Source organism: Aplysia californica, unplaced genomic scaffold (genome assembly GCF_000002075.1).
Source record: "Aplysia californica isolate F4 #8 unplaced genomic scaffold, AplCal3.0 scaffold01011, whole genome shotgun sequence".
Taxonomy (NCBI): domain Eukaryota; kingdom Metazoa; phylum Mollusca; class Gastropoda; order Aplysiida; family Aplysiidae; genus Aplysia; species Aplysia californica.
Window position 1 is genome coordinate 119,193 of NW_004798281.1, and position 13,635 is coordinate 132,827.

General features: G+C 37.3%; 1 protein-coding gene across 2 annotated transcripts in view; it reads left to right on the top strand.

The window, feature by feature from the left end:
• The first annotated feature begins 203 nt into the window (after window positions 1-203).
• Window positions 204-13,635, top strand: part of LOC101862311 (dehydrogenase/reductase SDR family member 4) — a 26,347-nt gene continuing 12,915 nt past the window's right edge. The window contains exons 1-6 of one of the 2 annotated variants that reach the window (XM_005111133.3): window positions 205-285; window positions 3,012-3,189; window positions 3,832-3,909; window positions 4,486-4,509; window positions 6,808-6,878; window positions 10,086-10,137. In XM_005111133.3, coding sequence (XP_005111190.1) covers window positions 233-285; window positions 3,012-3,189; window positions 3,832-3,909; window positions 4,486-4,509; window positions 6,808-6,878; window positions 10,086-10,137 — 456 coding nt within the window. In that variant the 5' untranslated portion in view covers window positions 205-232. Of the gene's footprint in view, window positions 286-3,011; window positions 3,190-3,831; window positions 3,910-4,485; window positions 4,510-6,807; window positions 6,879-10,085; window positions 10,138-13,635 lie in introns of both variants that reach the window. The other variant, XM_005111134.3, reaches the window with a different exon arrangement.

The window sequence follows — 13,635 nt, forward strand, 5'->3', positions numbered from 1 at the left end:
GGCTCGAACCTGAGAAGTGACTCATTTGTCAGCACTCTTCAGATTTGGTCAGAATTTGATTTATTTGTTGCATGTGCTCGAGAAATATTTTTTCGAAATTCAAATTCTAAATGTTGACTAAAAGCAAGAAAAACTACTTAATTTGATAAGTATAATTTTTAAAAGAATGAAGCAGTCTTTTTTTTTTCCCTGCCAACGATATGCTTTGTCATTTTATCTTTCAGATTCAATCATGGCTGGAAAACTGGCAGGCAAAGTGGCTATTGTGACAGCATCGACAGATGGGTATGAGTGACATGAGGCTTTTTCTTAAGTTACTTACTAGCACTACTTTTGTATTACTTTTACTTTACCTTCACCCTTCTGTTACTCTTCTCTATTGCGTTGCCCAAACTTTGTTCCTCCTCTTTGAGTATTATAGACGTAATGGCGTCTCAAAATGTTTTGGAGTTAATTTGTCATAGTTAACTTAACAATGGCATGTGATTGACATTATAATGAAAATTTAGAGAGCATGTCTGTGTTTCTCCTAACCAGAGTTAAACATGTGCATCAGCCTCCTAGTGAGCCATATGAGTCTGTTGAAAAATTAATATTAATTTATCAGAAAGGAAGTCCATCTTAATACAATTACCAGTGCATGCTACAAATAAGATTCATTGGATTGAGTCAGGGCCAGCCTTCTTGGAGGGACAAAAACTATTTTGGAACAATACTACTGCATTTGACTGTGACCTTCAATATCAAGCACCTTTGATTTTTAATGTTCCGAGTTGAATCGGTCATATAATGTCAAAATGGTAGCTTTTGTCCCATCCATCAAGTAAAATCTGGCTGTCCAGTTTGCACTGAATATAAGTTTACTTAGCGATGATTGTGCTTTATAATTATTCAACTCTGATATCAGATTTTGAGAGCTTCAAAAATGCTGTTGGACGTTGTATGTTATCGTTTTACAAATTATATTAGCAAACAGTCTTGCAGAGGGGGTGAGGTGGGGGGAGTCTGCTGAAAAGAGATCAGTACAAATCTATATGCCATACACTAGAGAACCAGTCATCTTTGACTGTGGTTTGCAATGACCTCTTTAGGGCCTTACAAAAGGACATTTCCTTTCATTATGAGTCAAGCTGCCCAACTGGAACGGTGTCAAAGTCAGAGATGCATGACTTTTTCATATTCTGGGTGCAGCCAGCACCAAAGCAACTTTGCCAGACGTGGGCACATATGTGTCATGACGCTGTGGAATCAGGCTGTCGTCAATTTGGGGGCATATGGAGTTATTGGTATGATCTTAAAGATTGTCCATTTGCCTTGCTTTTGATGAAAACAATCTATTTATCTTGGATACAAGTCAAGATATTGGTGATTTGAAGGAGGTGGGGTAGCCTGGTTTCAGAGGTAAAATTAGCAAGAAAATGGCCGCCAAAGTTGAGTTATTTCCTAAACTTGAGAGCCCATGGAAACTGAAAATTTACATCCCTTTTGCCGTAACTCTTTTCCTACCAGGCCAAAATCCACCACTGGCCCAGGGCTTTTCCCTGACCTATTTTTACGCCCCTACCCCGCCAAAGAAAAATGTCAAAACATCCCACTAAACACACACAAACCACACCTTATGGCCCATCAAACTGAAGGTTAAAAAATAATCTATCAGATGGCAATACAGTATTGAAGATTTATTCCAATTATATTACTTTGGGGTTTCTAAAAGTGATTATGCAATATTGAAGGTGTTGTTTGAAATCTACAATTTTCAAGCTTTGAAAGGTCATATCTAAAAAATAACAACAACAGCATCTTTCAAACTTCCCAGGTAGGTTGCCTCAAGTAATGCGAAGAAATGCTGAAAGTTATGTATGTATACCTAATATTGAAGTGAAAATATAAAACATATACTGAAGTCAGGGGAGCGATTTTTTTCTCATATTTTCATTTCGCAGGGGACAAAAAAAGCGGTGAAATGACAAAAAAATCGTCTCTCAGTGCTATATTTTCTTTTGTATCTGCTAACAAGAAGTCTATTTTATTATTTTGAAAACATAGAACGGCCGAGAGTTTCGTGTCTTATCATTACTGGATTGGAATAGATAGCGAGCCACCCGAGCCGTATTTTGCGGCTCTCGGTCCAGCGAGGCCAGGTCCACGATGTCGCTCGTGGTAGGGAAAGTGTTAAATCAACGTTTTTCAGTACTATCCACACAGAAATGTGTTCATTAACTGGTATGAAAGATGTTTGAGCCAAAAAAAAAAATTCTATAAAAGTTCCCAAACCTGCAGGAAAATCTTGTGAAATAGAATATTTTTTCTTGGTCTTCCCAGTCTTAGCATTTCAGAAACTTTTCACAGATTTAACCCCCAAAAAAAGAAGAAATATCAATGATTTGAGTGGAAAAATGAGAATCATGAGGCTTGACTGGCCATCTTTGTCATGATGGATTGAGTCTGGCTGCTTCAGGTAGGAGAGCAGATTTTTAGTTTGCCGTACATTTGTCTGCAAAGTTGTTGATTTATTTGAACTGAAATCTAACACCGGCTCGCAGTATTTAGCTTTCCTGAACCACTTTGATCGAGACTATTATCACAGATAAAAGCTTAGCTACAGTAAAAGACATTGTTATTATAATTTATCGACAGCAAAAATGGACAAAAGATATGAAACGGGTAAGTGGTTAAAATTCTGTCACTTAGTCCATGACTGTATGTCTTCCCTTTAGTTTTTCCAGATCATCCCACAAATTAAAAAAATGAATTCATTTTTTCATTGAGAGGGAGTCAATATTGAGATAGTGCTAATTTCGAGCAACCTGTTTTTTTAAAGCTTTTTTTTTTCCATTTCATCATCAGTATGCTATTGGAGGTCCTCTTATTCTGTGTTTTGACTGCGTTACCTTTGTGGTTGATTTTTGAACAGTCTACCTTTTTATTTATTTTACCTCTAAAACTTGTTTTGGTATAGTAATATTTGTCTGTCTTTAATTACTATTATCTTCTATGCTCTTTTGTAATAGAATTGGCTTTGCCATAGCACGACGCCTCGCCCAAGATGGAGCAAAAGTCATGGTCAGCAGTCGGAAACAGAATAATGTGGACAATGCAGTGAAGGCCTTGAAGCAGGAGAACCTCAATGTGGAAGGTCTTGTATGTCATGTGGCGAAAAAGGAAGACCGCTCCAAGTTGTTTAATGAAGTAATTGTGTTTTTCTTGTTCTTTAATTTTTTTTATTTTTCTTGTTCAATCTATCTTTAAATTATGTAGAATGCTCACTTCAATTAAAAAATCTAGATGGATCCTTTATGCAAATGTATACAAGTCCTTCATTTCTATTATACCCCAATCGGCATCTTACTTTACTGTGGGCATTTTTTTTTTTTTTATAGAAAGTGAAATTTAATTTATGAAGTTAAAATGGACAGTATGATGTTGATTTTCCTCAGAAGAAAATATTGTGCTTTTAGTAACTTCTGTAAAACAAATGAATGTGGCTCAAAGATAACCCTTCAGAAGGTGAAAATCTTTGATGCTGATATTTTTTTGGTTGCTTTTTTGGTTTTTGCAAATTTGAAAAGTTCTGTCTTTCTTGAGAAGTTTTTGTTGTTGTAAATGTTGGTGTAACTGGCTATTTCAGTGGAAAGGCATAGCTCATAAAATAGCATTGGGGTCAGGAGGATAAGTCTTGAGAAAATGTTCCTATTTGTAAACAATTTTACGGATGTATTTAGCTCATATATTGTTACATTGATACTTTTACAACTTTTTTCTTGGAAGGCTCTGTGTTTGCCCCCTGAATGCTACTTCTAATCTGGCTTGAACTGTTCCTTTGTTTTTCAGACTGTCAAGAAGTTTGGAGGCATAGATGTTCTTGTTTCCAATGCAGCCAGCAGCACTTACTTTGGCCCGACTTTGAATGTGAGGAATTATCTGTACATTGTTTCCTCTAGATTTATTGAAATGACAGCTTAATATTTAAAGGGAATGGAATATCGACACTTCTTATTTTTACCTATGATAAGGATGGAAACTGATAGTTCAACTGAGATTTGTCATTGATAAATATCTACAGGAAGGGAGGCTCAGAGTGATTCATATTAATTTTAGAATGGAACATTAGACTCACAAAACCTCATTTCAATTTGTCAAGGGAGTTAAAGTAAGAAGTTCAAGTTATGGGATCTCTGGTTTGTTCCACCTTTGCTGTAACTGCAAAATAATGTTTCAAAATCCTATAATCCGCTATGAAGAAAGGTAATGACTGACACATATTTGCAGGGATTAAATGTTTTTACAGAAAAAGAATAATTGTCTGGAAAGTAAATGATTGATGTAGATATATAAACTCTATCAACATTTTGTAAATAAACAAGAAAGGAATGAGTGAACAGTGTATGTAGATAAAGTCTTTTGAAAGAAATGTACTGTTTTTTGTACCATGCTGTAAATTATCTGTTTTAAGGTTGTTTTTTTCATGTGTTTTGTCTTTTGCAGACTCCTGAAGATTCCTATGACAAGGTAAAATAAATTTTCAATAGAAATAATGATAATGATAGACTTCACTGTGCACTATGGATAGTTTTGTGTTCTTTCTAAAGTGTTTCGATGAGGTATTATTATCAACTTTGTTTGTTTAAGTATGTTGCTTATGTTTATTATGCAATGAAAGCTCTCTGAAATATAGCATGAACCTTTTCGCATCTTTTGTAGAAAGTTTCAGTTACGTAATGGAGCAAAATTACAGTCGAACCTGCCATGACGGCCACCTCTATTAGACGGCCACCTGTTCAAACAGCCACTTTCCATTTTCCCCCTGGAGTTTTTCTATATAATTTAACTGTGTAAAACGGGCAGCTGTCCAATGCGGCCCCGGCCACCCTATTTTATCAACCCATGGCCAAATCTACGTGCCTAAGGCGGCCAGACTTTCTAAAAAATTATGCATTTTCCCCTGACGTTGTGGACAAGCCCTCATACAGTAGTCTCCGCCTAAACGCACGCTGTACAAAAGCACGCTCCGCTCAAACGCACGCTTTCGTTTTCTGACGGGTTTTTTACAATGTAATTTAGACGTACAAACGCACGTTCACTCCCTCTAAACGCATGCTCCGATCCGCGAAACACGCCAACAAGAAAAGCCTGACAAGGGGAAATTTTCACTACAACCTGCACAGCTTGCATAAGACAAGCCTAGAAAATTGGTAAGCATCCCCCTCACGCCGAACAAAGACAGTGATGCCGATGGACAGCGTTTTCACATCCAACTTTCCACTGACACATTCACATATAATGTATCTTGTGACTGCATGTAATGATTAGTTAGATCTAGGCCTGATGCGCGAAATGCGTAAATGCCGTAAAAACTAGACAGGCCTCTATAGGATTAAAGAGTAGCCAAGTAAGCCTAAGCAGCTGGGCTCGAAGAACTTATAACGTACTTGTTCAACGAATCACAAGAGAAATGTTTCTCTGAAAGTAGAGATCTATGATTCTGCATGAATTTACGGTCGGGGTGGTCGCTTGGAAAGCCACATGGATGGGCCGTCTCTATGACTAGATCTATGACTATCTGTAACAGTTTCCTCTCACACTATCTGTTCCCGACGTTTATAGTGCATATTCATTACATTGAGTCTGTCTCCCACCCCCCCACCCCCACCCCCCATTCAACGCCTTCGTATTCTTAAACCCAGTCTGGAAATCCTTCACAAAACAGTCATGTGTTGTCACATTATCTGCCAAAATGACCCCCTCCCTCCAAGGGAGGTTACTAGAGTAATAAGGAATTGAGATGACTGCGTCCTTTCTTCCCTTTGCAAATGTTCATGTAAACGCACGCTCCGTATAAACACACGCTAAGGAGCCCTTCCAAGCACCGTGCGTTTAGGCGGAGACTACTGTAATTCATTCACCTGTCATTGTTGTCGGTCCCTCCAATGGATGAAGCGGTCATGCTGCTTACATCACTCCCAATGTTTACCCAAGTTGACCAATGGGTAACAATAAATTTCAGCTGCTGGTAAGGGAAGCGTGTGATCCGTCATAACCTATAAGGCCCGCCATCAACTCAGTCTGTAAACCAAGTCCATAACAATTGAAGTCAACACAAACCTGCGACAAAAGTGTTGCCGAGTGGTGGCGACCCATTTATTTGTTTTACTATGACTCTTGGCCTTCCTCGTCAAACATTTCTTTTCGTTTTGACCTTTCCCGGAACCATAATTTAAGAATAAAAATAAAACTAACGATAAAAAGTCCCACAAAAATCGTCCTATCCTCCCCCCCCCCCCCCTTTTAAAAGAAATAAAACAACAACAACAACAATACATTTTCATCAGTCAGAAGCATGCAACCACCTCCAATTGGAACCTCAGAAGTAAATAGTTGGGTTTTTTTAATATTTTGATCAGTCCTGCCTAAGACGGCCACCTGTCTTATACAGCCACTCTTCCCCTCGACCATGCGTGGCCATCTTACACAGGTTCGACTGTATATGCATTGTCAAAATACTACAGTGTTTTGATAAAATATTGCTTTTTCTTCAATATAATTAATATGCCAAGAAGGCTGTCTTTGTTGGAAAATTATATCACCTTTTGATGAAAAAGCTGTTGGGGTCACAAAGTCATAGTCACGCAATGTGCTAGTCTTTAGTTCACAGAACACCCATCAAATATATTACTAAAGCTCTTCAACATAAACCAAGATGGTCGTTTTGCAGCTGTTTTGTTTTCTTTCAGAGTTTCGAGTTCTTTGGTTAATACATCAGTTATGAGTTTGTAAAAGTCTTGATTTTAAAATCTGTTGTTGTTTCAGATGTTTGATTTGAATGTGAAGTCATCCTTCATGCTGTGTAAGGAGGTTGTCCCAGAAATGGAAAAGAGAGGGTTAGTGATTGGACTGTCTGTTCTTGTTACATATATGTGCTTTAACTAAGAAGAATTTTAAGCTATTAATGAGTTGAAATTCATAATACTTTTATCTAAAGGTCATGATTTTACTCCTTTGCTGCCTTTAAATTAGAATGAAGCCTCAGAGGAGCATCCGTATTTTGTTGTTGTTTCTGATATCTGGTAGTCTTTACGCTACTGGATCCAGAGTACTTAAAAAAGTTAACATCCTAGATAAGTTATTACCAGTCCTAAAATGAAAGAAAAAAATGTAGTTATGATGGACTATTATGCATTATCTGAAGAAGGACAACCTTGGGAAGTCAGTAGCTCAAGAGATACGGTGTTCGCCTGTGAACCCTGAGGTCCAGAGTTTGATCCCCACCAGTGTCGGCTTGGTGGTTTTAAAATTGAAAATATTTGGCCCTTCAGGCGGCCATCTGCACAAATTTCAAAATCGATTTCTTCCTAAAGCTGAAGCTACTCTATTGAGTTTAAATCTCAAGAGTACCTTCGAAAATGACATGTAGCTGCCTGTCAGGCAAGGGATGATTCTACTTTCTATGTAGACAACATGGCCATGTAAATTAAAATCAACTGCACTGTGAGATGAAGTTCTTACAGTCTGTTACCCCCTGAGTTCTAGCATAGGTAAGAAGAAGGGGAAAAAAGTGGTTAACCTTGTTTTAACTGCAACCAGCATTTTGTGACATGAATTGGACCAATTAGCCACATCCACCATTATATTGACAAGTACAGCAAGAATGCAATTGTCTGCGGGAATGAAGCCATACCTACGAGAGCTTTTACTCTTCTTTATATGAAGTATAAAGAGTTAAAAGTTGAAGTGCAATACACAGTTAGCAATTATCTTGCTGCATTGAGCAGTAACTGCTAGAAATTGTGACACTTTTCTTCAGTAAAGTTGTTTCGTGGAATAACATAGAATGTTTATTATTTATTGTTCGCATTGTTATATATTCATGGTTAGCTTTGTACAATGTTATTTCATTTTGTCTTAATCCTGTCATACTTTTGGTTTCAGATGTAGTTTAAGATACATTTCATATTTGTAACAGTATTAATACTAGGCTTTTGTCATTTTTTTAAAACTAGTGTTAAAAGTCTTTGTGTTTGTCAAAGTTGATAAAGAAGTCACAAATGAGGACAGAAAGTCAGAGAAATATGCATCGTAGAGAACACATGAATACTTTAACAACATTAATGCACTCATCCGACCCTTTCTATGAAATTTATTCCATTGACCTTTTGTTCACTTCTTTGTTGGTGCCTTTGTGCATAATAGATTTCAACTTTTTAGACCACATTGTCAGGCAAACACCAAATAATTGGAGCAGAGCAAGTTTCAGAAATATGGATATATAATTATATTTGTAATATTGATTGGAGGAATTAAGTTCCTACACTGTACAGAATTGTACGTACTTTAGCTATAGGGTAGGCCTACATTAAATTTTTCTGCAAGCTTGTCATTTCCGGTATAATTTTTTTTTTTTTTTGCTTTCATGCCTTATGGTACTTCTGGTTAATGCTAATCATTTATGTTATACACATGATTCATTTTCCTTTGATTTGATTCTTGTGGAATTTGTCTTTTGATGTTCCCTTTGTCAAAGATTTTGACAATGCATTTGTAATTAGAAATGGTAGAGTGCTTTGCTTTAATTTTAACTTTGTTGTTAGGTTGTGAACTTGCTCTTGAAGATGTTCATTTTCATTTAAGAATTATTGCAGTATAGCGATTGGTTGGGAGTTAAGGGTCAATTTTCACTTTCATTATATTCGGTGTCAACATGAGTTGAAATTGAAATTTGCAATTCTTTTGTCTACTGTATCGGATTACCCCCCAAAAAAAGTATAAATATAGTCAAGGGTCAATTTTCACTTTCATTATATTCGGTGTCAACATGAGTTGAAATTGAAATTTGCAATTCTTTTGTCTACTGTATCGGATTACCCAAAAAAAAAAGTATAAATATAGTCAAGGGTCAATTTTCACTTTCATTATATTCAGTGTCAGGGGCGAAGCGTCTATATAATCAAATAATCACTGCTAATTTTGAAACATTGTCGCTGTCAAATTCATCCTTAAACGTAAACCTCATAAATTAAATGTCAAAAGACGTTCGTAATCAACAAATAAAGTGAGGCTGGAATAGAGTTGAAGGGAACATGTGCATGGCAGTCAAAGCTGTTTCATTGCCACATATACCCTGTTCACCCCTTTGGGGCCACAGTTAAAATCAATCACCAGCCCTGATTAAGTAAGCTAACTAACACTGGTCGAGTCTACCTCACAAATGTGAGGGGAACTAACTCTTAATAATCTCTTGACTGCTGCTTGTGCTTGTTTTTTTTCCTCGACTTTTTACCGTCCTATAATCAGATCGTGACCTCGATTATGACACAAGCTCCTGGCCGCGAAAGGCTAACAAAAACAGCCAAATGTGAAATTTAAAAAATAATAATTGTCATGTTCTACCAAAGAGTTAGAATCACTGGTAGATCTATAACATATAGATCTAGTACTGACATCTCTGCTTCTTTGCTTTATGTTTATGTATTCACATCTAAAGTTAAATTTAATTTTAGTGGGAACTGATATTTAATAAGATACTTTCCCGATTATTTTGGCGGTTGAACATACAATATGAATTCCGGATTTGTTTTCATTCACAACTCAGAGTCGCCTCGAGTAAGATTCTTGTGTGATATCTACAGGCCCTATCTGGTCCCATTTCACTTTGATTACCCTGTCAAACAAGTCAGCCTTCGCCCCTGTTCGGTGTCAACATGAGTTGAAATTGAAATTTGCAATTCTTTTGTCTACTGTATCGGATTACCAAAAAAAAAAGTATAAATATAGTCTTTCAAAAAGTTTTGATTTTAGTCATTCTGGTTTTTATAATGTTAACTTTTGCCTTTTACCTTGCTTGAAAAAGCAAATAAGTGAGCAGAGTAAATTTGCCCATCTATTGTTCTTTTTTAAAAGTCAGTCACACCTCAAACAAGGACATCCAGGGGAAATGTGTTATGGTTATTTTCATTTTGGCAACAGTTCAATGGATGGCCCACACTAACACTGAGATTTTTTTGTTTACTTTATGGGTTGACGTTTCAATATTGAAGATATGATTATTCTCACAAATACATTTTGCACCTGCACATAATGCGACTTTTCAGATCTGGATCGATGATTCTGGTTTCATCTATCGCTGCCTATACCCCTATGTCAGTGAGTACAGAAAACATAGTGCATAGATGACCCTTGTTTGAGATTCCGATACTTTTAACTAATAACAATGATAGTACATAACAAGATGGGCCACTTCTCTCTTTGAGCCAATTAAAAAAGCGTCCTCAAAATTTGGTGGCGCCCTCTTCACAAAAGCGCACTCTTTGCGAACAGAGTTACCCTACTTGAGTTTTAAAAAATTAAAGTGAAACTAGCAAGTTTTGGGATAAATTTCGGAAGAACGCTTTTTTTTATGGTTACGCTGACAAAAAACCTCTTCCGGAGGAAAGGGTGATGGTTTTCTTCGTTTAATTTGACTTTAGAATGAAAGGCGAGAGGTCATTAAAATATAAAAAAAACTAAAACTCCGCACTGAACGTACCCGAACTGCTGATGAACAGCAGTCGATCTGCGCCACAGAATTCTACATAAGTGTAGAATTCTGTGATCTGCGCACGCAAGGAGGTGCTATTCCTATTCTTCTTCTGGAAAAACGAAAGAGAGCTTCAAAACAGACTGCAGCGCCAACTGAAGCAAAGAGCATACTTCCTGCGGACACTTTTTTGGCTGAGTGGCCCATCTTGTTATTTACTATCATTGCTAATAATCAACATGTATACAGAGATGCCAACCAGTACGATTTTACGTATTTTAGTACGATTTTTTGCCGAAAATACGCGAATACGACTTTTCATGAAAAAATATGCATACTGGAATGCGAAAAATACGAGATTCAGCTTGGGCGAGTAAACCTAATTACCTCAAGTCCCATCTTTTAAAATAGTATCAGTATCGCAGAACTGGAATACTGTATGAAAACCAAGTCCGATAAGGTCAGTAAGTTCATTTTTGCCGGTCGCGATCGTGATATTATAATCGTTCAGCTTTTCCCCGTCTGGAGAGTACGTTTCACTTTCACACGTATAGGCAGCTATGGCGGCAAGCAGAAGCGTATGTGACGCCGAGGCTCGATTGGGAAAATCAAGATCTACTTTCGCTTTCGCTACCATCAAGAAGTTTGCCAGCAGTTGTCTGATAACGCAACATTTGTGGCATGCAGGTTGTGCAGTATAAACGAAATGAGGCGGCAATGTCGCCGTGCAAATAAAATGTAATAAACACTCGGACTCGTCGCTTGTGGGGAAAAAAAAGAAAAGAAAATACAAGTGTCGTCCGATTTTTAGATTGCCTGGCTCGCCATCGTGACCGGTCACTGAACCTGCGCGCATTCGCATCATAAATAAATACGGCATCGTGTGAGTAAAAGACCGTCTTTGGTGGGAGTAACGGCGTTGCGAAGTATATGACTACGGAATAGGGGAGGAGATTATTGATTATTTGGGGTTTAAGATACTATCGGGGGGGGGGGGGGGGGGGGTGTTTAAGGCAACACCAGAGGACAAAAATAAAAACTTGGAAGCGCATTTCAGAATTGTTATTAGAATTAGAAGAGCTTTCTGCTAAGCTCGCATTGGTGCAGGCTGTGTGCGGAATCGGGACCCCTCATACTTAACTTTGCAAATCTGTGTTATTGAAATAAAGTGTTCGCGTTTCATTGGATGGGTGAAAGTAATTATACCTACTTGGATGGGTGATAGTAAATTATACCTACATCTACTTGGATGGGTGATAGGAAATTATACCTACATCTACTTTACATCTACTTGGATGGGTGATAGTAAATTATACCTACATCTACTTGGATGGGTGATAGGAAATTATACCTACGGTGTATATTGTAGCTTTCTGTTCAGGACTGGCAGATTTTCAGTGTCACTGCATCTTGCCCTCCCACAGTTGTTACAACTCTCACAGTGCACGGGTCTACTTGAGCCTTTCAAGTTATTTCTCTTCTCTGAGTTTGAGCAATAATTTGAGTCTGTCAGTTCATAATATGAATCATGACACCTAGACTGGTTCCTGATAGTTGAAATTCTTGTTCTAGGCCCTTCCGAGTTAATTGAACTCTCAAAGCAGGATTTATTTTTTATATAATAATGAGAGGAAAATATGTAATAGATTGAAATACTTAAGTCAAACAAGACCCCTGTACGACATTGAACACTGACATGTTGTTGACTGGATACATGTATATTGTATACGTGTGTGCTCCCTTTTTTGAGCTGGTGAGCTAGTAAATTTTACTATTACTAGTTGGTCGGTCGTGGGGAATACACATTTTCCCGTGAAAATACACATTTTCATATTTCCCAATACTCATTTCGGTTTTCTGTGGTTGGCATCTCTGTGTATATCAATTCGCGTTTTTATTGCTGATTTCTTCATGTTTTGTGTTTTTTGGTTGCTACGAAACGCCATAAATCTCTTTCAGGCTAATGCTAAAATAAACATCTATAGAGTCAGATCAAATAAGTACCGTGAGAAATGAAACTTTGAAGTTGTAAAAATAGTGAAATGACTAAAGTGATACTGTTTCCATCTCTCAATGAATGCATTCTTTACAGATATATATATTGGAAGTTATTCACAGTAAAAATGTAAACTCTCCATACAATTATTGTGGCACAGTGAAATTTTTCACCACTTGCATTCCCAGAGACATGGTACTGCATTTCTTGTTCCATGCTCTGCCATCAGTCTGAATCAGATAAATGGACTCGTATACCTTGGAGTTGGCATTTTTAGGAGTGCTAATCTTTCATAGTTGAAAACTAATCTTTAAGTGAATCAGAAATAGTATCCTCTCCAATGTCTCATGTCGCATGATTGTGGTAGCATTGGAAGCACAAAGCTTAAAAGTTTTTTTTTCTGTTGTATTTGTGAACAACGCATGTAACGTCTTGTTTTAGAATATTTTGTGCAGATAACTTGGGCTTGCTTCATCTCCATTTTCATGCTGTGCTTCAAAGCTGCTTTTTAAAAAAAATATCAGTCACTTCAACCAAGTATTCTTGCTCTGTGCCATGCAAGCTTTATTTTTAGACATTAATGTGAGTCTTCAATCTAGTCGTGAGATAAGTAGTTACATATAAGCTCCACTTAGAGAGTAAGGCATCACTACGATTTGAAAGTATACTTTATGGCCCATAAATTCCCTATTAGAGACTTTGTTGAAATTCTTTGGAATCATGAACAAGAGTGTAATAGTTGATATATGTAATGAATTGTGAGGTGTGCAGACAAAATTAGTTACTTCTCCGATTTTAGCCTTATGGAAATTGATACATCAACTTTATAGGTGAAGTTTGTACAATTTGTAAGTATGGAATGATGAAAGACACGGTAGACTTGAACAAAAATGGCATCAATTAGATATCTATAAATCTGACCGCAGTGTCGATTTTGGGCCGATATCTCCATTCTTGGTCAGCGAGAAGTAACTCATTTTGTCAGCACACCTCACAATTGTGCATCATATATTGTACCTGACATCTTGTTCTTCAGATAGCTTTTTATTCCCTAGCTGTTCCTTCATCCATATGAATAGAAGGGGGGGAAGAGTTAGGTGCCATGGACCATTTCCACTCTTTACCCCCC